Raw genomic sequence first — 24259 nt, 5'->3', positions numbered from 1 at the left:
CAACCATCTCATCCTCTGTCATCCCCTTCTCTTCCTGCATCAGGGTCTTTCCCAGCATCAGGGTCTTTTCCTTACTATTGACCATATTTTTAATTCTAGCCATTTTAGTGGGTATGAAGTGGTATCTCATTGTGGTTTTGATTTCACATTTCCCTAATGGCTTATGATATTAATCATCATAATTATTATTATTTATCATTAATCATGTGCCGATTGACTGTTTACCTTCTTTTGGAGAAATGTACATTCAGATCCTTTGCCCATTTGTTAATTGGGTTGTCTTTTTATTGTTGAGTTGTAAAGATTCTTTATATATTCTAGATATGTGTGTGTGCTAAGTCACTACAGTCGTTTCCAACTCTTTGCAATCCTATGGACTGTAGCCTGCCAGAGTCTTCTGTCCAAGGGGATTCTCCAGGCAAGAATGCTGGAGTAGGTTGCCATTTCCTCCTCCAGTGGACCTTCCCAACCCAGGGATTGAACCCACATCTCTTATGTCTCCTGCATTGGCAGGAGACATAAGCACCACCTGGATATAGGTCCCTAAAGGTTCTTTATGTATTCTGGATACAAATCCCTTTTCAGATATGTGATTGGCAAATAGTTTCTCCCATTCTATGGATTTTCTTTTCACTTACTTTTTTTTTCCTCTGAACAATATCAACCACTGGATTTACTTTCTTGATAGTGTCATTTGAAGTTTTTAGTTTTGGTTAAGCCAGATGATACCACCCTTATGGCAGAAAGTGAAGAAGAACTAAAGAGCCTCTTGATAAAAGTGAAAGAAGAGAGTGAAAAAGTTGGCTTAAAGCTCAACATTCAGAAAACTAAGATTATGGCATCTGGTCCCATCACTTCATGGCAAATAGATGGGGAAACAGTGGAAACAGTGTCAGACTTTATTTTGGGGGGCTCCAAAATCACTGCAGATGGTGACTGCAGCCATGAAATTAAAAGACGCTTACTCCTTGGAAGGAAAGTTATGAGCAACCTAGATAGCATATTCAAAAGCAGAGACATTACTTTGCCAACAAAGGTCTGTCTAGTCAAGGCTATGGTTGTTCCTGTGGTCATGTATGGATGTGAGAGTTGGACTGTGAAGAAAGCTGAGCACCAAAGAATTGATGCTTTTGAACTGTGGTGTTGGAGAAGACTCTTGAGAGTCCCTTGGACTGCAAGGAGATCCAACCAGTCCATTCTGAAGGAGATCAGCCCTGGGATTTCTTTGGAGGGAATGATGCTAAAACTGAAACTCCAGTACTTTGGCCACCTCATGTGAAGAGTTGACTCATTGGAAAAGACTCTGATGCTGGGAGGGATTGGGGGCAGGAGGAGAAGGGGATGACAGAGGATGAGATGGCTGGATGGCATCACTGACTCGAGGGACATGAGTCTGAGTGAACTCTGGGAGTTGATGATGGACAGGGAGGCCTGGCATGCTGTGATTCATGGGGTCGCAAAGAGTCAGACGTGACTGAGTGAACTGAATTGAACTGGAGCCCAACTTATCTAATTTTACTTTTAGTTTCCTATCTAATAAGGCTTTGCCTAGCCCAAAGTCACAAAGATTTATTCCTATTTTTTAGTTTTATCGTTTTAGCTTTTACAGTTAGGTCTGTGATTATGTTTATGGGCGCCCAAAAGACCACCCCCCCCCCCGATTCAGTGATTCACTAAGAGGATTCACATGACTATGTATATAGTCATACTGAAAGTTGTGATTACAGCAAAAGGATACAAAGCAAAATCAGCAAAGAGAAAAGGTGCATTAGACAAAGTCCAGGGGAAATAGGCACCAGTTTCCACAGTACTCTCTCAGTGGAGTCACACAGGCAGGATGCAATTCCCAGTTCAGTGAGTTGTGACAACATGTATGAAATATTGCCAACCAGGGAAGCTCACTTAAGACTCAGCACCCAGGGCTTTTTGTTGAAGGCTGGTCACATAAACAGCCTCTGTTTGGCATGTACCGAAACTCTAGACTCCCAGAGAGAAAGTGTTCAATATAAACTCTAGTGTTTTCACAAACAGTTTAGGCACAATAAGCCACTGTTACTAAATTCTGAGAATGACGGGAACCCTCCCAAAATCCAGCTTTCCAAATACCAACCAAAGGTCAATCTTGTAATCAGGCCTTGCAAGAATAGCACTTCTGGCCTGCTGTGTTAACTCTTTTCTGTGTAGTAACCCATCTGGACTTATTTTTTGTGTATGGAGTGAAGTAGGGGGTCCAACTTCACTCTTTTGAATGTGACTATCCAGTTGTTTCAGCACTATTTTTGAAAAGACTACCTTTCCTACATTTGCTTTTCTTGACACCCTGGTTAAAAATTGGCAAAAGTGTAATGGCTTATTTCTGAACTCCCAATTCTACTTCACTGATCTACATACCTAGCCTATGCATGTATTACAGTCTTTTTTTTTTTTCCAGAGAAGAAAGGATTTGCAGCAAGTAAGGAGAACACTTGCTCCCAAAGCAGTGTCTCCAACACATTTTTAATAATTATAGCTTTATAATAAATTTTGAAATTAGGAATTGTGAGTTCTCCAAATTTGATCTTCTTTTTTAAGATTGTGTTAGCTATCATGGGTCTCTTGAATTTCCACATGAAGGTTAGAATAGGCTTACCAATTTTTGTAAAGAACTCTGTAGGATTTTGATAAAGATTGTATTCAGCCTGTAGATCAATTTTGAGAGTATTGAAATTTTAACAGTATTACACCTTCTGATCCATTAAAATAGGATTTCTATTTATTTAGGTCTTTAATTTCTTTCAACATGTTTTATAGTTTTCAGAGTATAGATTTTACAGTTCTTTTGTTCAATTTATTCCTAAGTATTTCATTATTTTAATGCTGTTTTAAATGGAGTTATTTTCTTAATTTCACTTTCAGATTGTTGACTGCTACTGTTTAGAAATGCAATTGATTTTTGTATATTGATCTTATATCAAGCAGCCTTAATGAACTCACTTATTAGTTTTAATTGATTTTTAGTGAATTCCCTATATACAAGACCATGTCATCTGCAAATGACTTTGCACCCTCAATGACTTCTATTTTCTTTCTTGTTCAATAGCCCTGGCTAGAGCCTCCAGTACGATGTTGAATAGAAGTAGCAAGATTAAACATCTTTGTCTTCTTCTATCTTAGGAGGGAAAACATTCAGTTACCAACCGTTCATTATAATGTCAGCAGTGGGTTTTTTGTAGATGCCCTTTATGAGATTTAGGAAGAACCCGTTTGTTTCCAGTTTGTTGAATGTTTTTATCATGAAGGGGAGGGTTGCTTTTCAATCACTAAGTCATGCTTGACTCCTTGCAACCCCATAAACTATAGAATGCCAGGCTCCTCTGGTCTCCACTATCACCTGGAGTTTGCTCAAATTCATGTGTATTGCATTGGTGATGCCATCTAACCACCTCATCCTCTGCTGCCACCTTCTCCTTTTGCCTTCAATCTTTCCCAGCATCAGGGTCTTTTTCAATGAGCCAGCTCTTTGCATCAGGTGGCCAAATTATTGGAGCTTCAGCTTAAGCAACAGTCCTTCCAATGAGTATTCAGAATTTATTTTCTTTAGAATTGACTGGTTTGATCTTCTTGCAGGCCAAGGGACTCTCAAGAGTCTTCTCCAGCATCACAATTCAAAAGCATCAATTCCTTGGCCCTCAGCCTTCTTTATGGGTCCAACTCTCACATCCATATATGACTTCAGGAAAAACCATAGCTTCGGATATATGGACCTTTGTGGTCAAAGTGATGTCTCTGCTTTTTAATACACTGTCTAAGTTTGTCATAGTTTTCTTTCCAAGGAACAAACATCTTTTAATTTCATGGCTACAGTCACCATCCACAATGATTTTGGAGCCCAAGAAAATAAAGTCTGTCACTGCTTCCACTTTTTCCCCTTCTATTTGACATGAAGAGATGGGACCAGATGTCATGATCTTAGTTTTTTTTTAATGTTTAGTTTCAAGCCAGCTTTTTCACTCTCCTGTTTCACCCCGATCAAGAGGCTCTTTTAGTTCCTCTTCACTTACTGCCATTAGACTGATATCATCTTCAAATCTGAGGTTGTTGATATTTTAGAAGCAGTCTTGATTCCAGCTTGTGATTTATCCACACTCTTCATTTCATTAGCTTATGATGCGCTCTGCACATAAGCTAAATAAACATGGCGACAACATACAGCCTTGTCACACTCCATTTTCAATTTTGAACCAGTCAGTTGTTCTGTGTCTGGTTCTAGCTATTGCTTGTTAAACTGCCTACAGGTTTATCAGAAGACAGGTAAGGTGATCTGGTATTTGTATCTCTTTAAGAATTTTCCATAGTTTGTTGTGATCCACACAGTCACAGGAGTGTTAGAATTTATTAAATGCTTTCCCGTATCTATTAGGATGATGTGGGTTTTATGTTTTATTCTACTGATATGATGTTGTTGTTATTGTCCAGTCACTCGGTCATCTCTGATTCTTTTAGACCCCATGTACTGCAGCATGCCAGGCTTCCCTGTCCTTCACCATCTCTCAGAGCTTGCTCAAACTAATATCCTTTGAGTTGGTGATGCCATCCAACCATCTCATCCTCTGTTGTCCCCTTCTCCTCCTGCCTTCAATCTTCCTAGCTTCAGGGTCTTTTCTGATGAGTCGGCCTTCCTATGATGTGGCCAAAGAATTGGAGATTCAGCTTCAGCATCAGTCCTTCCAATGAATATTCAGGGTTGATTTCATTTAGGATTGACTGGTTTGATCTCCTTGCAGAGCAAGGGACTCTCAAGAGTCTTCTTCAACATCACAGTTCAAAAGCATCAAATCTTCAGCACTCAACTTTCTCTATGGTCCAGCTCTCACATCCATGCATGACTACCAGAAAAACCATAGTTTAGACTGTATGTACCTTTGTCAGCAAAGTAATGTCTCTACATTTTAATATGCTGTCTAGGTTTGCCATAGCTTTTCATCCAAGGAGCAAGTATTTTTAATTTCATGGCTGCAGTTACCATCTACAGTGAGTTTGGAGCCTAAGAAAATAAAGTCAGTCACTGTTTCCATTCTTTCCCCATCTACTTGTCATAAAGTGATGAGACCAGATGCCATGATCTTGTCATCTGCAAACAGTGAGAGTTTTTATTCTTCTTTTCCAATCTGGATTCCTTTTATTTCTTTTTCTTCTGTGATTGCTGTGGCTAGGACTTCCAAAACTACATTGAATAGTAGTGGTGAGAGTATGCATCCTTGTCTTGTTCCTGATTTTAGAGGAAATGCTTTCAATTTTTCACCATTGAGGATAATGTTTCCTGTGGGTTTATCATATATGGCTTTTATTATGTTGAGGTATGTTCCTTCTCTGCCTGCTTTCTGGAGAGTTTTTATCATAAATGGGTATTCAAGTCTGTCAAAGGCTTTCTCTACGTCTATTGAGATAATCATATGGTTTTTATCTTTCAATTTGTCAGTGTGGTGTATCACATTGACTGATTTGCAAATATTGAAGGATCCTTGCAACACTGGGATAAAGCCCACTTGGTCACGATGTATGTTCTTTTTAATATGTTTGTTGGATTCTGTTTGCTAGAATTTTATTGAGGATTTTTGCATCTATGTTCATCAGTAATATTGGCCTGTGGTTTTCTTTTTTGGTGGCATCTTTGTTCGGTTTTGGTATTAGCGTGGTGGTGGCCTCATAGGATGAGTTTGGGAGTTTACCTTTCTCTGCAATTTTCTGGAAGAGTTTGAGTAGGATAGGTGTTAGCTCTTCTCTAAATTTTTGGTAGAATTCACCTGTGAAGCCAGCTTGTCCTGGGCTTTTGTTTCTTGGAAGATTTTTGATTACAGTTTCAATTTCCATGCTTGTGATATTTCTGTTAAGATTTTCTATTTCTTCCAGGTTCAGTTTTGGAAGGTTATACTTTTCTAAGAATTTCTCCATTTCTTCCAAGTTGTGCATTTCATTGGCATATAGTTGCTCATAGTAGTCTCTTATGATATTTTGTACTTCTGTGTTGTCTGTTGTACTTTATCCATTTTCATTCCTAATTTTATTCATTTGATTCTTCTCCCTGTTTTTCTTGATGAGTCAGGCTAATGGTTTGTCTATTTTCTTTATCTTCTCAAAGAACCAGCTTTTAGTTTTGTTGATCTCTGCTGTAGTCCCCTTCATTTCTTTTTCATTCATTTCTGCTCTGATTTCTACTATTTTTTTCCTTCTACTAACTTTGAGGTTTTTCTGTTCTTCTTTTTCTGTTTGCTTTAGGTGTAAACTTAGGTTGTTTATTTGATGTTTCTCTTGTTTCTTGAGGTAGGCTTGTATTGCAATGAATCACCCTGTTAGCACTGCTTTTGCTGAATCCCATAGGTTTAGGGTTGTTGTGTTTTCATTTTCATTTGTTTTATGCATATTTTTATTTCCTTTTTGATTTCTTCCATGCTCTGTTGATTATTCAGAAGCATGTTGTTTATCCTCCATATGTGTATGTTTTTATAGTTTTTCCCTGTAGTTGATATCTAATCTTACCACATTGTGATCAGAAAAGATGCTTGAAATAATTTCAGTTTTTTAAAATTTGTCAAGGCTATATTTGTGGCCCAGGATGTGATCTATCCTGGAGAATGTTCCGTTTGCACTTGAGAAAAAGGTGAAATCCATTCTATTTTTTGGGGGGGGGGCAATGAAGTCCTCTCTCTCTCTCTCTCTCTCTCTCTATGTGTATATATATATATATATGTATGTATGTATGTATCAATTAGGTCTAACTGGTCCATTGTATCATTTAAAGCTTATGTTTCCTTGCTAGTTTTCTGTTTGGTTGATCTATCCATAAGAGTGAATGGGATATAAAAATCCCCCACTATTATTGTGTTACTGCTGATTTCCCCTATCATACTTGTTAGCATTTGCCTTGAGTGCTCTTATATTGGGTACATATATATTTATAATTGTTATATTTTCTTCTTGAATTGATCCCTTGATCATTATGTAGTGTCCTTCTTTGTCTCTTATCATGGTCTTTATTTCAACGTCTATTTTATCTGATATGAGTATTGCTAGTCCTGCTTTCTTTTGGTCTCCATTTGCATGAAATATCTTTTTCCAGCCGCTCACTTTCAGTGTATGTGTCCCTAGGTTTGAGGTGGGGCTCTTGTAGACAGCATATATAGGGGTCTTTTTGTATCCATTTGGCCAGTCTTTGTCTTTTGGTTGGAGCATTTAACCCATTTACATTTAAGGTAATTATTGATAAATATGATCTCATTCCCATTTACTTTGTTGTTTGGGTTCGTTTTTGTAAACCTTTTCTGTGTTTCTTGTCTAGAGAAGATCCTTTAGTATTTGTTGAAGAGCTGGTTTGGTGGTGCTGAATTCTCTCAGCTTTTGCTTGTCTGTAAAGCTTTTGATTTCTCCTTAGAATCTGAATGAGATCCTTGCTGGGTAGAACAATTTTGGGTGTAGGTTTTTCTTTTCCATTACTTTAAGTATGCCCTGCCATTCTCTTCTGGTCTGAAGAATTTGTATTGAAAGATCAGCTGTTATTCTTATGGGGATCACCTTGTGTGTTGTTAGTTGCTTTTCCCTTGCTGCTTTTAATATTTGGTCTTTGTGTTTAATTTTTGTTATTTTGATTAATATGTGTCTTGAGGTGTTTCACCTTGGGTTGATCCTGTTTGGATTCTCTAGGTTTCTTGGACTTGGGTGACTATTTCCTTCCCCATATTAGGGAAGTTTTCAACTATTATCTCCTCAAGTATTCTCTCAGTCCCTTTCTTTTTGTCTTCTTTTTCTGGGACACCTATGATTTGAACATTGGGGCCTTTAACATTGTCCCAGAGGTCTCTGGGGTTGTCCTTATTTCTTTTAATAATTTTTTTGTTTTTCCTCTCTGCTTCATTTATTTCCACCATTCTATCTTCCACCTCACTTATCCTCTCTTCTGCCTCAGTTATTCTACTATTGGTTCCCTCCAGAGTGTTTCTAATTGCAGTTGTTGCACTGTTCTTTATTGATTGACTCTTCTTTATTTCTTCTAGGTCCTTGTTAAACATTTCTTGCATCTTCTCAGTCCTTGTCTCTAGTCTGTTTATCTGTAATTATATTTTGTTTTCAGGATTTTAGATCATCTTTACTATCATTATTCTGAATTCTTTTTTCAGGTAGACTCCCTATCTCCTCCTCTTTTGTTTGGATTGGTAGGGTTTTATCATATTTGTTCACCTGCTGAGTATTTCTCTGCCTTTTCATTTTGTTTACTTTACTGTGTTTGGAGTGCCCTTTCTGCAAGCTGAAAGACTGTGGTTCCTCTTAACTGTGGAGTCTCTGCTCCCTGTGGTGCGTTGGAGGCGGGGTGGACCATTGACTTGTCAAGATTTCCTGGTTGGGGGAACTTCTGTCTGTGTTCTGGTGGGTGGAGCTGGATCTCTTCTCTCTGGAGTGCAATGAAGTATCCAATAGTGAGTTTTGTGATATCTATGGGTTTGGTATGGCTTTGGGCAGCCCATCTTTTAATGTTCAGGATTCTGTTCCCATTTTTCTGGAGAATTAATGTGCTGTGTGTTGCACTGGAACTTGTTGGCTATTGTGTGGAGCTTGGTTTCAATGTATATATGGAGACTTTGGGATGGGCTCTTGTCTATCAATGTTCCATGGAGTTAGGAGTTCTCTAGTGTTCTAAAGTTCTGGAGTTGAGCCTCCTGCCTCTGGGTTTCAGTCCTCTTCTTGCAGTAGCCTCAAGACTTCTCCATCCATGTCACACAGAAGATAAAACCCTTTGGCTAATGGTGAAACAACTCTCCAGAGCCATGAATACTGAGAGAGATTCACAGAGTTATATAGGGAAGATACAAGGGAGAGGGGAGATAGAGGTGACCTGGGGGAGAAAAGGGAGAGTCAAAAGGGGAGAGAGCAATCAAGCCAGTAATCAAATCCCTAAGTGTTCTCCACAGCCAGGAACACCCAAACAGATTCACAGAGTTATATAGAGAAGAAAAGAGGGAGAAAGGAGGTAGAGGTGACCCAGAGGAGAAAAGGGAAAGTCAAAAAGGGAGAGAGCAATCAAGCCAGTAATCAAATCTCTAAGTAAAAATGGATAGTGAAAATTTGATTTTTAAAGGTAGAACATTGATAACAAATATCAAAAAGCAAAGATTAAAAACCTAGAATAGAAGTTAGACTCTCAAAAATACAATATAAAAAATACAAAAAAATCGTGAAAATTAAAGAAATATATGGAGTTTGTTTTTTTTTAAATAGGGTTTTTTTAGAAAGGTAATAGTAGGTATAAAAATGAAAGTTAAAGTAGTAATTAAGAACTAATATTTTTTTAAAATTACAAAGTGATAATAGTAAAAATATATCTAGGAATAGCTCTGGAGCTATTGTGGGCAGTGTGGGGTCAGTTCAGTGTCAGATAGTCTGTTGTTTTGACTTATACTTGTTCTCATGGTCTATAGTTACCCCTCAAATACACCATCTCAACATTAACTACTGGGTTTTAATCTGTTGCACCTGTCACTTCCAGGGTGGTTTCCTCCTTCTTTGTTTATTTTAGCTTCCTCTGTTTCCAAGTCTGTACAGTGTCTAATATCTGCCCTGACACAAGGTGGTGAAGGTGGCCATTTATTTAGGCTCACTTGTCCAGCTGTGCTGTGGGGAGAGACAGACACTTCAAACAAATACTGCTGGCATGTGTGTGGGGTGTGTGCAGTGGATGGACCACACTGGGTTTGTCACAGCCCAAGGCAGCATGTACTTCCACACTGCTTAGGCTCCAGTGAGTCTTGCATTTCTTGCACTTCCCACATTTAAGCCACTCAGGTTCTTGGGTGCTCCACATGGGCACAGACCCAGATAGGCTGTGCATTTTGTGCCCTTCCCAGGTCCAAGCTGCTCAGGCGACTGGGTGCTTGGTAAACGCACTGTCCCGGTGGACTGTGTAACTTATGCACCTCCCTGGTCCTGGCCACTCGGTCCTCTGGGTGCGTCAGAGGGTACAGTCTCAGGTATGCTGTGTGTCTCCTCTGGGAAGCTGATCTCAGCTTCTCTGTGACACTCCTGGTACATGTGAACCACCCAGGATCCCAGGAAGACATGGTTTACAACTGGCAACCTGCTCACAGTTTGGTGAAAGATACAGTCTCTGGGGCCAAGATTATAGCAGCCCCTTGCCTTACAGCTCTGGCTGTCCCACTGCCTCTCTGCCTCAGGGGAGGGAGGGCCCTAAATGCAGCCAACTTGCTCTCCTTTGGTATTCGCTAGGGCACAATCCTTCATTCTCAACAAAGGTGACTCCTTTGTTGAGCATGCCAGGGGTGACCATGGGGAGTAAGAGCCTTTCACAGGAAGGGTCCTTTTGTTTCTATGTTTGTCTCTCTGGGTTTGGGTTACTATCTCACATTAGCCCATTCAGATTGTCCTCAGGCATTCAAGCCCAGTCCTTACCCTAAGGAACAATGATGCAGCCCATGCCTACTTACCCAGCTCCCACTTGCTGCTGGCGGACACGAGTGTCTGAGCCACTTCTCTGCAAGTAGTTGCACTTAGGCACATATTCTGTGTGTGTGTTTGGGGGTTTTATTATAATAATTATTATTATTGTGTTGACCTCTGAGATTCCAAAGGTCCCCACTGTCACAACTGGAAGAGGGTTTCCTATTGTGTGGAAACTTATCCTCTTTCAACACTCTCTTCCCAGGATGGATCTCTGACCCTAAATCCTTTGTCTCTGTTTTTGTCTTTAATATTTTGTCCTACCTTCTTTTGACCATCTCCAAGAGAAAGAAATGCAAAAAGGCAAAATAGTTGTCTGAGGAGGCCTTGCAAATAGCTGAGAAAACAAGAGAAGCTAAAGACAAAGGATAAAGGGAAAGATATACCCATTTGAATGCAGAGTTCCAAAGAATAGCAAGGAGAGATAAGAAAGCCTTCCTAACTGATCAATGCAAAGAAATAGAGGAAAACAATAGAATGAGAAAGACTAGATCTCTTCTTCAAGAAAATTAGAGATACCAAGGGAACATTTCATACAAAGATAGGCGCAATAAAGGACAGAAATGATATGAACTTAACAGAAGCAGAAGATATTAAGAGGTGGCAATAATACACAGAAGAAATATACAAAAAACGATCTTCATTACTCAGATAATTATGATGCTATAATCACTTACCTAGAGCCAGACATCCTGCAATGCGAAGTCAAGTGGGCCTTAGGACGCATCACTACAAACAAAGCTAGTGGAGGTGATGGAATTCCAATTGAGCTATTTCAGATCCTAAAAGATGATGCTGTAAAACTGCTGCACTCAATATGCCAGCAAATTTGGAAAACTCAACAGTGGCCACAGGACTGGAAAAGGTCAATTTTTATTCCAATCCCAAAGAAAGACAATGCCAAAGAATGTTCAAACTACTGCACAATTGCACTCATCTCACACACTAGCAAAGTAATGCTCAAAATTCTCCAAGCCAGGATTCAACAGTTCATGAACTGTGAACTTCCAGATGTTCAAGCTGGATTTAGAAAAGGCAGATGAACCAGAGATCAAATTGCCAACATCCTTTGGATCATAGAAAAGGCAAGATAATTCCAGAAAAATATCTGCTCCTACTTCATTGACTACACCAAAGACTTTGACTGTGGATCGCAACAAACTGGAAAATTACTCAAGAGATGGGAATACCAGACCAGCTTACCTGCCTCCTGAGAAATCTGTATGCAGCTCAGGAAGCAACAGTTAGAACTGGACATGGAACAACAGACTGGTTCCAAATAGGAAAAGGAGTATATCAAGGCTGTATATTGTCATACTGCTTATTTAACTCATGTCCAAAGTACATCATGTGAAATGCTGGGCTGGATGAAGGACAAGCTGGAATCAAGATTTCTGGGAGAAATATTAATAACCTCAGATATGCAGATGACACCACCCTTATGGCAAAAAGTGAAGAAGAACTAAAGAGCCTCTTGATGAAAGTGAAAGAGGAGAGTGAAAAAGTTGGCTTAAAACTCAACGTTCAAAAAACTAAGATCATGGCATCTGGTCCCATCACTTCATGGCAAATAGATGGGCAAACAGTGGAAACAGTGAAAGACTTTATTTTGAGGGGCTCCAAAATCACTGCAGATGGTGACTGTAACCATGAAATTAAAAGACACTTGCTCCTTGGAAGAAAAGCTATGACCAACTTAGGCAGCATATTAAAAAGCAGAGATATTACTTTGCTGACAGAGGTCTGTCTAATCAAAGCTATGGTTTTTCCAGTGGTCATGTATGGATGTGAGAGTTGGACTATTAAGACAGCTGAGTGCCAAGGAATTGATGCTTTTGAACTGGTGTTGGAGAAGACTCTTGAGAGTCCCTTGGATTGCAAGGAGATCAAACCAGTCAATCCTAAAGAAATCAGTCCTGAATTCTCATTGGAAGAACTGATTCTGAAGCTGAAACTCCAATCCTTTGGCCACCTGATTTGAAGAACTGACTCACTGGAAAAAACCCTGATGCTGGGAAAGATTGAAGTCAGGAGGAGAAGGGGATGACAGAGAATGAGATAGTTGGTTGCCATCACTGACTCCTTGGACATGAGTTTGAGCAAGCTCCAGGAGTTGGTGATGGACAGGGAAGCCTGACATGCTGGAGTCCATGGGTTCACAATGACTGAGCGACTGAACTTAACTGAGCCTTCTTTTGAAGAGATTAGGCTGCCTTGGTGGGTTCCTGGTGTACTCCACCAGCATTCAGAAGTTGTTTGGTGGAAGTTGCTCAAAGTTCAAATGATCTTTTCATGAATTTGTGGGGGAGAAAGTGATCTCCCCATCCTATTCCTCTGTTATCTTGGGACCCTTTCTCTCTAATTTTCTTGAAGAGATCTCTAGTCTTTCCCATTCTATTGTTTTCCTCTATTTCTTTGCATTGATCACTTAGGAAGGCTTTCTTGTCTCTCCTTGTTCTTTGGAACTCTGCATTCAGATAGGTATATCTTTCCTTTTCTCCTTTCACTTCTCTTGTTTTCTCAGCTATTTGTTAGGCCTCAGACAACCGTTTTGCCCTTTTGCATTTCTTCTTTTGGGGGAAAGTTTTGATCACCACCTCCTGTACAATGTTACAAACCTCTGTCCGTAATTTTTCAGGCACTTTGTCTATCAGATATAATCCCTTGAATCTATTTGTAACTTCTACTATATAATCATAGAGGATTTGATTTAGGTCGTAGCTGAATGGCCTAGTGGTTTTCCCTACTTTCTTCAATTTAAGTCTGAATTTTGCAATATGAAGTTCATGATCTGAGCCACAGTCAGCTCCCAGTCTTGTTTTTGCTGACTGTATAGAGTTTCTCCATCTTATACGGCAAAGAATATAATCAATCTGATTTTAGTATTGACCATCTGGTGATGTCCATGTGTAGAGTTGTCTCTTGTGTTGTTGTAAGTGGGTGTTTGATATGACAGTGCATTTTCTTGGCAAAACTCTGTTAGCCTTTCCTCTGCTTCGTTTTTACTCCAAGGCCAAATTTGCCTGTTACTCCAGGTTATCTCTTGATTTCATACTTTTGAACTCCAGTCTCCTATGATGAAAAGAACATCTTTTTTTGGTGTTAGCTCTAGAAGTTATTGTAGGTCTTCATAGAACAGTTCCAATTCAGCTTTTTTGGCATTAGTGGATAGGGCATAGACTTGGTTACTCTGATGTTTAATAGTTTGCCTTGGAAACAGAGATCATTCTGTCGTTTCTGAGATTGTACCCAAATACTGTATTTTGGATTCTTTTGTTTACTGTGAGGGCTACTCCATTTCTTCTATGGAATTCTTGCCTACAGTAGTAGATATAATGGTCATCTGAATGAAATTCGCCCATTCCCATCTATTTTAGTTCACTGATTCCTAAAATGTCGATGTTCACTCTTTCCATCCCCTGTTTGACCACTTCCGATTTACCTTGATTCATGGACCTAACATTCCAGGTTCCTATGCAATATTGTTCTTTACAGCATCAGACTTTGTTTTCATCACCAGTCACATCCACAACTGGTTGTTTTTGCTTTGGTTCAGCCTCTTCATATTTTCTGGAGCTATTTCTCCATTCTTCTCCAGAAGCATATTGGGTACCTACTGACCTGGGGAGTTCATCTCAGTGTCATATCTTTTTGCCTTTTATACTGTTCATGGGGTTCTCAAGGCAAGAATACTGAAGTGGTTTGCCATTTCTTTCTCCAGGGGACCATGTTTTGTCAGAACTCTCCACCATTCCCCGTCCATCTTGGGTGGCCCTACATGGCATGGCTCATAGTTCACTGAGTTAGACAAGGCTGTGATGCAAGTGTTCAGTTTGGTTAGCTTTCTGTAATTGTGGTTTCCATTCTATATGCCCTCTGATAGATAAGGATAAGAGGCTTGTGGAAGCTTCATGATGGGAGGAATCTGGGTCTTACTCTGATGGGTGGGGCCATGCTCAGTAAATCTTAATCCAGTTTTCTGTTGATGGGCAGGGCTGTGTTCCCTCCCTGTAGTTTGGCATACCTGTGTGGATCACAATAAACTGTGGAAAATTCTGAAAGAGATGGGAATAACAGACCACCTGACCTGCCTCTTGAGAAATCTGTATGCAGGTCAGGAAGCAGCAGTTAGAACTGGACATGAAACAACAGACTGGTTCCAAATAGGAAAAGGAGTAGTTCAAGGCTGTATAATATCACCCTGCTTATTTAACTTATATGCAGAGTGTTGTGTTATGTGTTAGTCGCTCAGTCGTGCCTGACTCTTTGTGACCCCATGGACTGCAGTCCACCAAGTTTCTCTGTCCATGAGATTTTCCAGGCAAGGATACTGGAGTGGGTTGCCATTTCCTTCTCCAGGGGATCTTCCCAACCCAGGGATCGAACCCAGGTCTCCTGCACTGCAGGCAAATTCTTTACCGACTGAGCTACATGTATGCAGAGTACATCATGAGAAACGTTGGACTGGAAGAAACACAAGCTGGAATCAAGATTGCCGGGAGAAATATCAATAACCTCACATATGCAGATGACACCACCCTTATGGCAGAAAGTGAAGAGGAACTAAAAAGCCTCTTGATGAAAGTGAAAGAGGAGAGTGAAAAAGTTGGCCTAAAGCTCAACATTCAGAAAATGAAGATCATGGCATCCGATCCCATCACTTCATGGGAAATAGATGGGGAAACAATGGAAACAGTGTCAGACTTTATTTTTTGGGGCTCCAAAATCACTGCAGATGGTGATTGCAGCCATGAAATTAAAAAACGCTTACTCCTTGGAAGAAAGTTATGACCAACTTAGATAGTATATTCAAAAGCAGAGACATTACTTTGCCGACTAAGGTCCGTCTAGTCAAGGCTATGGTTTTTCCAGTGGTCATGTATGGATGTGAGAGTTGGACTGTGAAGAAGGCTGAGTGCCAAAGAATTGATGCTTTTGAACTGTGGTGTTGGAGAAGACTCTTGAGAGTCCCTTGGACTGCAAGGAGATCCAACCAGTCCATTCTGAAGATCAGCCCTGGGATTTCTTTGGAAGGAATGATGCTAAAGCTGAAACTCCGTACTTTGGCCACCTCATGCGAAGAGTTGACTCATTGGAAAAGACTCTGATGCTGGGAGGGGTTGGGGGCAGGAGGAGAAGGGGACGACAGAGGATGAGATGGCTGGATGGCATCACTGACTCGATGCACGTGAGTCTGAGTGAACTCCGGGAGATGGGAATGAACAGGGAGGCCTGGCGTGCTGCGATTCATGGGGTCACAAAGAGTCGGACACAACTGAGCCACTGAACTGAACTGATAGTAAGGGTAATGGCAATAATGGTGAACTCCTTCAAAGGGGTTTATGCCAAGACTGTTGTACTCAGTGCCCCTGACCCCACGGCAGCCACTGTTGACCCATCTGGAGACTCCAGGACTCTCACAGCACGTCTGGCTCAGTTTCTTGTAGGGTCACTGCTCCTTTCTCCTGGGTCCTGGTGCACACAATGTGCACCCTCCTAGGGCGTTTTCCCCCAGTCCTGTGGAAGTTCTATAGTGAAATACCACTGGCCTCCAAAGTCAAATTCCCTGTGGGTTCTCAGTCCCTTTGCCGGATCCCCAGGTTGGGAAATCTGCTGTGGGCCCTCAAATTTTGCAACAGTGCGAGACCTTCTTTGGTATAATTGTTCTCCAGTTTGTGGGTTGTCTGCTCGGTGGCTCTATGTGGGGTTTACACCCTGCGCCTCCCAGGTCTTCTGCAGCCAGAGCCCCTGTCCCCACAGCAGGCCACTGATGGTCTGTGCCTCTGCAGGAGACACCTAAACACTCAAAGGCAGGTCTGGCTCAGTCTCTTTGGGGTACTTGGGTCCTGGTGTGCACAAGGTTTGGTTTGAGCCCTCTGAGCATCTCTGGCCAGTATGAAGTTTGAGTCTAAATGCGATTTCACTCCTCTTACTGTCTTGTTGGGGTTTCTCCTTTGCCCTTGAACATGGGGATTTTTTTTTTTTTCTTTTGGTGGGATCCAATATTCTCCTGTTGATGGTTGTTCATTGGTTAGTTGCAAGTTTGGAATTCTCACAGGAGAAATGAGCACACATCCTTCTACACTGCCATCTTGGGAACATGGCTACCAATGGTATATCCTTATAATCTTTTCTTTAAGGCTGGAAGTGAGTCCTCGCTTTCTATCCTGATTTTTAATACATTTCCCTTTTTTAGTATGTCTAGATAAATCTTTTTCAATTTTGTTGATGTTGGTTTTCAAAGAAACAAACTATGGTTTCATTGGCTTTTCCTCAGTTATTTTTGTTTTCTATTTTATTTTTCTTTCTGTTATAATCTTAATTTTTTGTTCTTCTCGCTTTCATTTTAGTTTGCTCTTCATTTCTTCTTTTTTACATTGTCTTAAGGTAGAAGGTTTAGTTATTAATTTGAGATATTTCTTCTTTTTTAGTACAAACATTTATAAAATAAAGTTCTCTTTAGCTGCATCCCATAAGTTTTGGTATGTTGTTTTCAACTTCATTCATCTTAAAGTGTTTTCTAATTTTCCTTGTGATTTCTTTCTTACCCCACTGGTTAGTTAGGGATATGTTGTCTAATTTCCACATATTTGTAAATTTTCAAATTTCCTTTTGCTACTGATTTCTAATTTAATTTCATTGTAGTAAGATACCATACTTTGTGTCTTATTTCAATTCTTTTAAATTGAAGCTTGTGTTATAGCCTATGAGAGCAACAAACTAAGCCATAGACCAGTTAAAAGTTTAACAGAAATAACCTTGGAAAGAGACAGTGAAGAACCTCCCATGTCATCAGTATTTTTATGGCTCTTCTTATGTATCACTAGATGGTTTCTAAAAGGATTGTATCTGTTTACATTGCTGCTAGCTACTCATAAGTCTGCTAGCTTCACTATAACCTCTGTGTCTTGGCTGTTACACTTAAATTTGTGGTTTATAATTCTGCTGAGTGTGTGTATTATTCATTGTGCTATAATACATTAGTCATAAAAACAGAGGTGACTTTTGATTTATGTTCCTTTCTCTGTTTTTCTCTCAAGCCACCTGGAACCTCTATGAGTCTAAGTAGTGGGTCCTTCCCTAGTGTATTTGGTCAACAGACATCTAAAGATAGTCGTCAAGGTCAATGGCAACGCCGAAGAAGACTGGATGGTGCATTGAACAGAGTCCCAGTTGGATTTTATCAAAAAGTATGGAAAGTTTTGCAGAAGGTAAGCATAATACACCATAGGTGTCTCTTTATTTTACCCTCCTCATGAAATTATCAGTCTTCTTGTCTGAGATATGACATGACTGTGATATCATTGCAATTATATAAAAGGCATATGCTCTTATGGATAAAACCTAGAAGAAAACATTAAAATGAAATAGTTGATTTGTTATTTTGATATTATTGATAATTTAGTCTCTCTCCATTACTGTTGCCATTGTGGGGTTTATAAAGACATTTCAGAAACATCACTGCTCATCCTTTTGGCCATAGTTGGACATTGTGAAACATTGTGATATACTTACTGCCAATTGAATGGATGCAGTGATAAAGACACTTTCTTTGTAGCTATTGCAGAGTAGAAATGTTATTGTAACAATGTGCTGTTAATAACCAAATGTTACTGTAGTAAAACAACTGTGGCATATGGGAAGTTTTATGAGAAACTCTTATCTATATTCTTTCTTGGATGAAAACTACTAAATAAACGTAGTCATAGTGATGCCAATAGTCCAAAGACTCTACTGGTGTGACCAATTTTTGTTTTTCTGTCAAAGGCCTAGTTTGCCAAAGACATTCCAGGAGACATCACACCATTATGATTGTGACAGATTTGTAAGTCCAAGAAGACTGTAGTTCTCATTCATGGGTCTCATTCATAGTCTCATAGGTGCTGTTTTTTGCTTCATTGCCCTTGATAATGACCTGAAGAACATTTCAACCAGGAGTTCAAAATCTTTAGTTACGTTTCTCCCTTTTGCACACTGATGTGCTTCCAGGGACAGAATCAGGCTATCCTTTGGAAAAGTGAAAGTGGATTTCTTAAGCTATCAGCTCTGGTAATCTTTCTTTCAAAAAGTACCTATCAGCTGTTTTCCTTCCATAAAACAACTATTTTTCTTTTTCTTTTTTTTTCACTCAGTTGTGCCCGACTCTTTGCGACCCCATGGACTGTAGCCTACCAGGCTCCTCAGTCCATGGGATTTTCCAGGCAAGAGTACTGGAGTGGGGTGCCATTTCCTTCTCCAGGGAATCTTCCCAACCCAGGGATCGAACCCGGGTCTCCCCACATTGTAGGCAGACGCTTTACCATCTGAGCTACCAGGGAAGCCCTAAAACAACTACAGCACAGTGTTAACAGATATGTGATTTATCTTTCCATTTATACCTGGCTTGTGGCAATTCAGTTTCACAGACTACAGGCACTAGGTGCTCTTCTACCCAGATACCATCTTTTTGCATAGCAGCTATAATGAAAGTCCAAAAGTGTTATGATAGAAGTACAAACCCAGAAGGCTATGAGGATACAAGGGAAGGAACATTCAAATCTAACTGGGAAAATTGGGTATTTTGTGGCAGAATCAAAACATGAACTTAAACTCCTAATATAAAGAGGAAAAACAAATGCCCTCTGTATTTTTCATTCCATTCCTTTCAGAGTATGAATGTAACATAATCACTCTGTACATATGTTTCTAGGCTGGTAATTGTCTGTATAAGGATTGTTATTTGGCATATGAGACATGGGATGGGAGTGTCTGGTAGAGTTGATAAACCTGTTGAATTGGAATATTTATCTGTGGTTTAAAATATGATGTTTCAGATTTCTTTAAAATATAAAATGGCAAGTTATTAATTCCCATTGCTTTTTAATAACTGAATTGATGATGAGAGGGATATAGACCATCATTCATTCATATAGTATTTCTTGAGCATCTACCGTGCACTAAGCAATGTCCTAGGTGCTCACAGGTATACAACAGAAAACAAAATAGACAACAATCTCTGTCCTGTGTAGAACTTATATTCTACTAGAGAGAGATAAACAATAAATAAAACATATAAATTATACAGAATGTTGAATGATGACAGGTACTGTAGAGAAAGTAGAGCAGGGTGAGAGGATCAGGAGTGCTGATGGGGGATGCTTAACTAGAAAATGTAGTAATTATGCATATCCAGTACATGCATATATTTAGTTTTTCTCTTTAGCCTAAAAAATCTTTCTGAAGTCTAGTGATGGCTCTGGAACCTACCATGGTATCCTCCTAGATAGTCTCTGAATCTTTAGGACTAGGCTATCCATTAGGTAGATCCTCCTGAGCCTTTTACTCCCCTAAGTAGAGGATGAACCTTGAGTACCCTAAGTCCAGCCCTGCTTCTTGCCACACATTCAATCGCAACTCCTTGGCAAAGACGCGTGGGCTGCAGGGCCTTTCACTGGCCTGTGATTACTCAGCATCTAAGTGTCTCCTTACAGTCTTCTAGTTGTCAGCATATCCTTGGTGACAGGTTTTTGCTGTTTTGCAGTGTCACGGACTTTCTGTGGAAGGTTTTGTTCTTCCTTCTTCAACCACTAGAGAGGTAAGATTCTGTCTTTCACATTTATGTGATTGATAGCTTGTCTGGCTAAAGTATTTCAGTGATCGCTTTTCAAAATAACAAATCTGTGCTTTCATAAATCAACTGAACATGAAATGCATTGGAAGAAAGGAGAGAATTTTTTTTTAAAAAATAGAATGGGAATATTAGAGAATAATTATATATTACATTAATTATATAAAGACAGCTTCTTTTAATGGTTGATTAAGTTAGACTGATTTATGTGAATATTGCCAGAGTTGGAAATGGCAGATGAGAATGAATCTAAGAATGAATGAATGACTTCTCATGCCCCCATCCTGCTCATCCCTACCTTTCTCAACTAAGATGCTTGTAAACTATAAACCAGTGATCATAAACCAGTGGTCCTTAGCTCTAACTATATATCACAGTAACCCAAACTATCTCCAGCTCTCCAGGGTTGGAACATGAGCACCTGTACTTTAAAAAATCCTTAGAATAATGCTGATATATAATCCTGGTTGGAAAACATTGCCATAAACCACAGACATAGATTAGATGGTGCTTTCATATTTTGCTTTTTGCCCAATCAGACTAAAATTATGAAGAAATAGCTTGCAAATAAAATCAACAAAGGAGCTCAAATTAGTAAAACCAGATAGCAGAATTTTCTGCTACAATCCCCACCCTGGAATTGTAGATCATGACTGGAGGGCTGGGTACAGAAAGCTAATGCTGTGCTTCAGGGCTCCACTCCTGCCTAGAGGCTTTTTCTCTAGCAAAGAACACTGTGTCCTTTCTTGATCTTCTCTCTGCCTTTAAGCCAGATTAAAATGTTAACAAATTAATAATAATACATACCTGAATGTACCTTTTATGAGTCTTCAAGACACCTTTATATCGTCTTTAATTTGATCTTCAGCACAACTATGTGAGATAGCTAAGAAAGGGATTGTAGTTCCTAGTTCACAGACAAGCATATAAATTTAGAAAAGTAAATTCTCCAAGGTCATAGAATTGGGGCTTCCCAGGTGGCAAAGGCAGAGCTTGAGTCCTTTAGACTCCAAATCTACATTGCCATCCTAAAGTGTATGCTTAATACAGTTTTACCAAAAATTATTTGTTAATCCATTTTACCCTAAAATAACTTTATATTTCTTCATGCCTTTTTAAATCTAATAGTATATAAACATTTTACCTAATTCTCAAACTATCATGTATATACAGTTTTAGATTCTGCTTAAATTTTTCCTTTATCCACAGTCATCTTATTTATTCTTTTAATGATTCTTCAGAAACTCATAATGGCATACCATGATATGCCATTATTTACACAACCATTCCCATGTTTAGATTACTTCTAGTTTTATACTTGTGACTAAGGCTGCTGTAAAACACTCTTGCATATAGGGCTTTTATCCTCTCTTGAATTATTTCCTTAGGATGAACTTCCAGAAGGAGAATTATGGGTTAGAAGGCATTGACACTTTTATGATGCTTGTTATACTTGCCAGATTGCCTTCCAGAAAGATTGAACCAATTTACTCACTCAATTACGTTAAAGGAGACTGAAACAGTGCTCTTGGCTACAGTATTTCTTCTGCATTTCAGAATAGGTAATTGATCCCTCCCAGCACAATGGGCTCTTAAGAACTGATTTTTTTCCCCCTTCTATCACAGATGACTCCAGGCGAGATTAAATTCTCTGTTCATGTGGAGTCTGTCCTGAATCGTGTACCTCAGCCAGAGTACCGTCAGCTTCTGGTTGAAGCCATCCTTGTCCTCACCATGATGGCAGACATTGAAATTCATAGTATTGGAAGCATCATTGCTGTGGAGAAAATAGTGCATATTGCCAATGACTTGTTTCTTCAAGAACAGGTAGGCAAACCTGTTACTTTCTCAAAGGGAAATGTCTTATATTAACTCTTTAAGAAGCCAAGGTCACTTTCTTGTGCCATCTGCCTCACAGCTGTTTTCTAGGCCTCCTTTGTAGTGGCTCTGACCCCATCTGTTCAAGAACTAGGCTGTGGGATGACCTCTGTCTTTTACCATGTTTTGTGGTTGTGTTAGATGGTAAAGTTGCCTGGAACTCAGGAGGCTTTTATGCTTTTTGTCATATTTCATACTACTTTTATCACACTACTTTTTGTAGTGATAAGGACTTAATAAGAAACTATTGGGTAGTGTATCCTTTCTGGACTATTAAGGAAAAGAGAAGATTTGATTTAGGTTTGTTTCGTTTTTGCTCTTTCTTACCTATAAGAAAATATTAAAGTACCATGTTTAATTCTACATTTTCTTATTTTTCTTATTAAATCTTACTTCAGAAAATTAACCACATTTTAAAAATGCAAACTACTAAGAGCTTTCCAGATGTCTCCTAGATTAAAAGTAGGAACACACATAAAGTGAAGGGCATCTGCTCTTGTCAATAGAAGTTTCCAAAACCTGCAATCAGTGTTTCATTCTTTTAGGCCCTGGGGATGGGGATGCAAAGGAAATTAAAAGCTTCTCTAGGACTTTTCAAAGATTTCACAAGACAGTCCTAATTTTAAATACTCTGACTGCTCTTTATTGTATCAGAAAATGTGATCCTTTTTAGGTATTGACTCTAGCTTGGAAAGCTTGTGATCCATTTGAATTAAATCAACTTAGAAAGAAAAGAAATAATGGTCAAATACAAGATAAAATAATACATGCTGAGTGGCTTCCCTTGATGGTCCAGTGGTTAAGACTCCATGCTCCCAATGCAGGGAGCACTTGTTCAATCCCTGCTTAGGGAACTAAGACCCCACACAGCATGACCAAACAATAATAATAATAATACATGCTGAATCAGTAGTACTAGAAGGATGCAGACCAAAGTTCATCGAGGGTGATTTGTAAGTTTTAACTTTTGACTTTTAATGAACAAAACTCTAATTAACCTATTATATTGAACTTTCAAAAATTCTAAACAATTAGTACTTTTAAAATAATTCATATCATTGGGGATCTAGTGAAAAATGAATGTATAGAAATTCATAGCCACCATTTAGAGTATAACTCTGATCCCTTGCTGTCTAAACAGCCTAAGATCCAACTAGTTGGTGATGGGGAGGAGGCTCTGAGTTATTCTAATCAGGGCTTTAATTAGTAGGATTAGTAATTTTTCCTTTCCCCTGTGTTTTCCCATCCTTAAAAACCAAACAGAAAACCCTCGGTGCAGATGATATCATGTTGGCAAAGGATCCTGCGTCTGGCATCTGTACTCTTCTGTATGACAGTGCACCCAGTGGCAGGTTTGGCACCATGACCTACCTCTCCAAAGCAGCGGCCACCTATGTGCAGGAGTTTCTGCCCCACAGCATCTGTGCCATGCAGTGAGGCCTCTAGGCCTGGCTGCCGGGAGCCTTTTGACAGCTGGTTCCTGCCTCGTTGATTATGCATGGAACTGAAATATGATGACCTGATCACTCCTACCCTGTCCCTTGCCAACCCATCTCTCCCAAGAAGAGCAAACTTTTCTGATAAAATAACTGCTTTAGAATATGTGAACCCTTGCTTGGAGGCATCTGCTCACCCAGGCTCTTCATTGCGAGCCTTCATTCTTTCATGGTTCATAAAAGTGTGTGTTTTTATTCTCTAGATCTGTTACAAACTTAGTTTTCTAACTCCTGTTTGGGGCGCAGATGTTAATAATAACTTATTCCTGAAGTTTGATTTTTCTTATGTGTGGTTTCATTGTGTAAATGAGTGGTGGGTGCGTTGGGACATTATTTCAAGTGAATAAATCCTCAATTGTTGGATTTTATGCTCCTATAAGTTGGAAATTATCTATTCTAAGTGCCTTTTCTTGGGAAAAGAGTACCAGATCATAATTTTCTTCTTCACTCACATGCTGCCTCATGTTGAATGATGAATTCCTTTCTATGCAGACTTAGCCTCTGCTTTTGCCTTCTCTGTATCTATATACGTAATTCTTATTCTCCTTTTGGTGAAATATCGAGAAACTGCAAGTTTAGTGTATATATTTAAGAATTTCAGTATTAACACTTGAAATCATGTTTAACAAAGATTGCTGGTACTCAAAGATGTATGTGTAGCAGAAAATGCAGAATAATCCAGAGAAATGGGGCTGGGGGCCCAATTTCAGAAAGGAGAGTAGAAGAAGAGAAGATGTCTGGGTAGAGTCTTACACGTAGGGAATGGAGAAGGAATCAGATGGGTTAGTGTCTTGAA

The 24259-nt window shown here is 39.4% G+C and overlaps 1 protein-coding gene across 5 annotated transcripts in view; it reads left to right on the top strand.

Moving 5' to 3' along the window:
- PHKA1 (phosphorylase kinase regulatory subunit alpha 1) overlaps positions 1-23845 on the top strand; it is a 175154-nt gene extending 151309 nt beyond the window's left edge. For all 5 annotated transcript variants that reach the window (XM_018043850.1, XM_018043848.1, XM_018043847.1 and 2 more), the window contains 4 exons: positions 17523-17693; positions 20003-20056; positions 21716-21916; positions 23231-23845. In XM_018043850.1, coding sequence (XP_017899339.1) covers positions 17523-17693; positions 20003-20056; positions 21716-21916; positions 23231-23404 — 600 coding nt within the window. In that variant the 3' untranslated portion in view covers positions 23405-23845. The remainder of the gene's footprint in view (positions 1-17522; positions 17694-20002; positions 20057-21715; positions 21917-23230) is intronic.
- Positions 23846-24259: the final 414 nt, after the last annotated feature.

This window comes from Capra hircus (assembly GCF_001704415.2).
Source record: "Capra hircus breed San Clemente chromosome X unlocalized genomic scaffold, ASM170441v1, whole genome shotgun sequence".
Taxonomy (NCBI): domain Eukaryota; kingdom Metazoa; phylum Chordata; class Mammalia; order Artiodactyla; family Bovidae; genus Capra; species Capra hircus.
The sequence above is the reverse complement of the archived record's forward strand: the minus strand, read 5'-3'. Positions and strand labels throughout refer to the sequence as shown.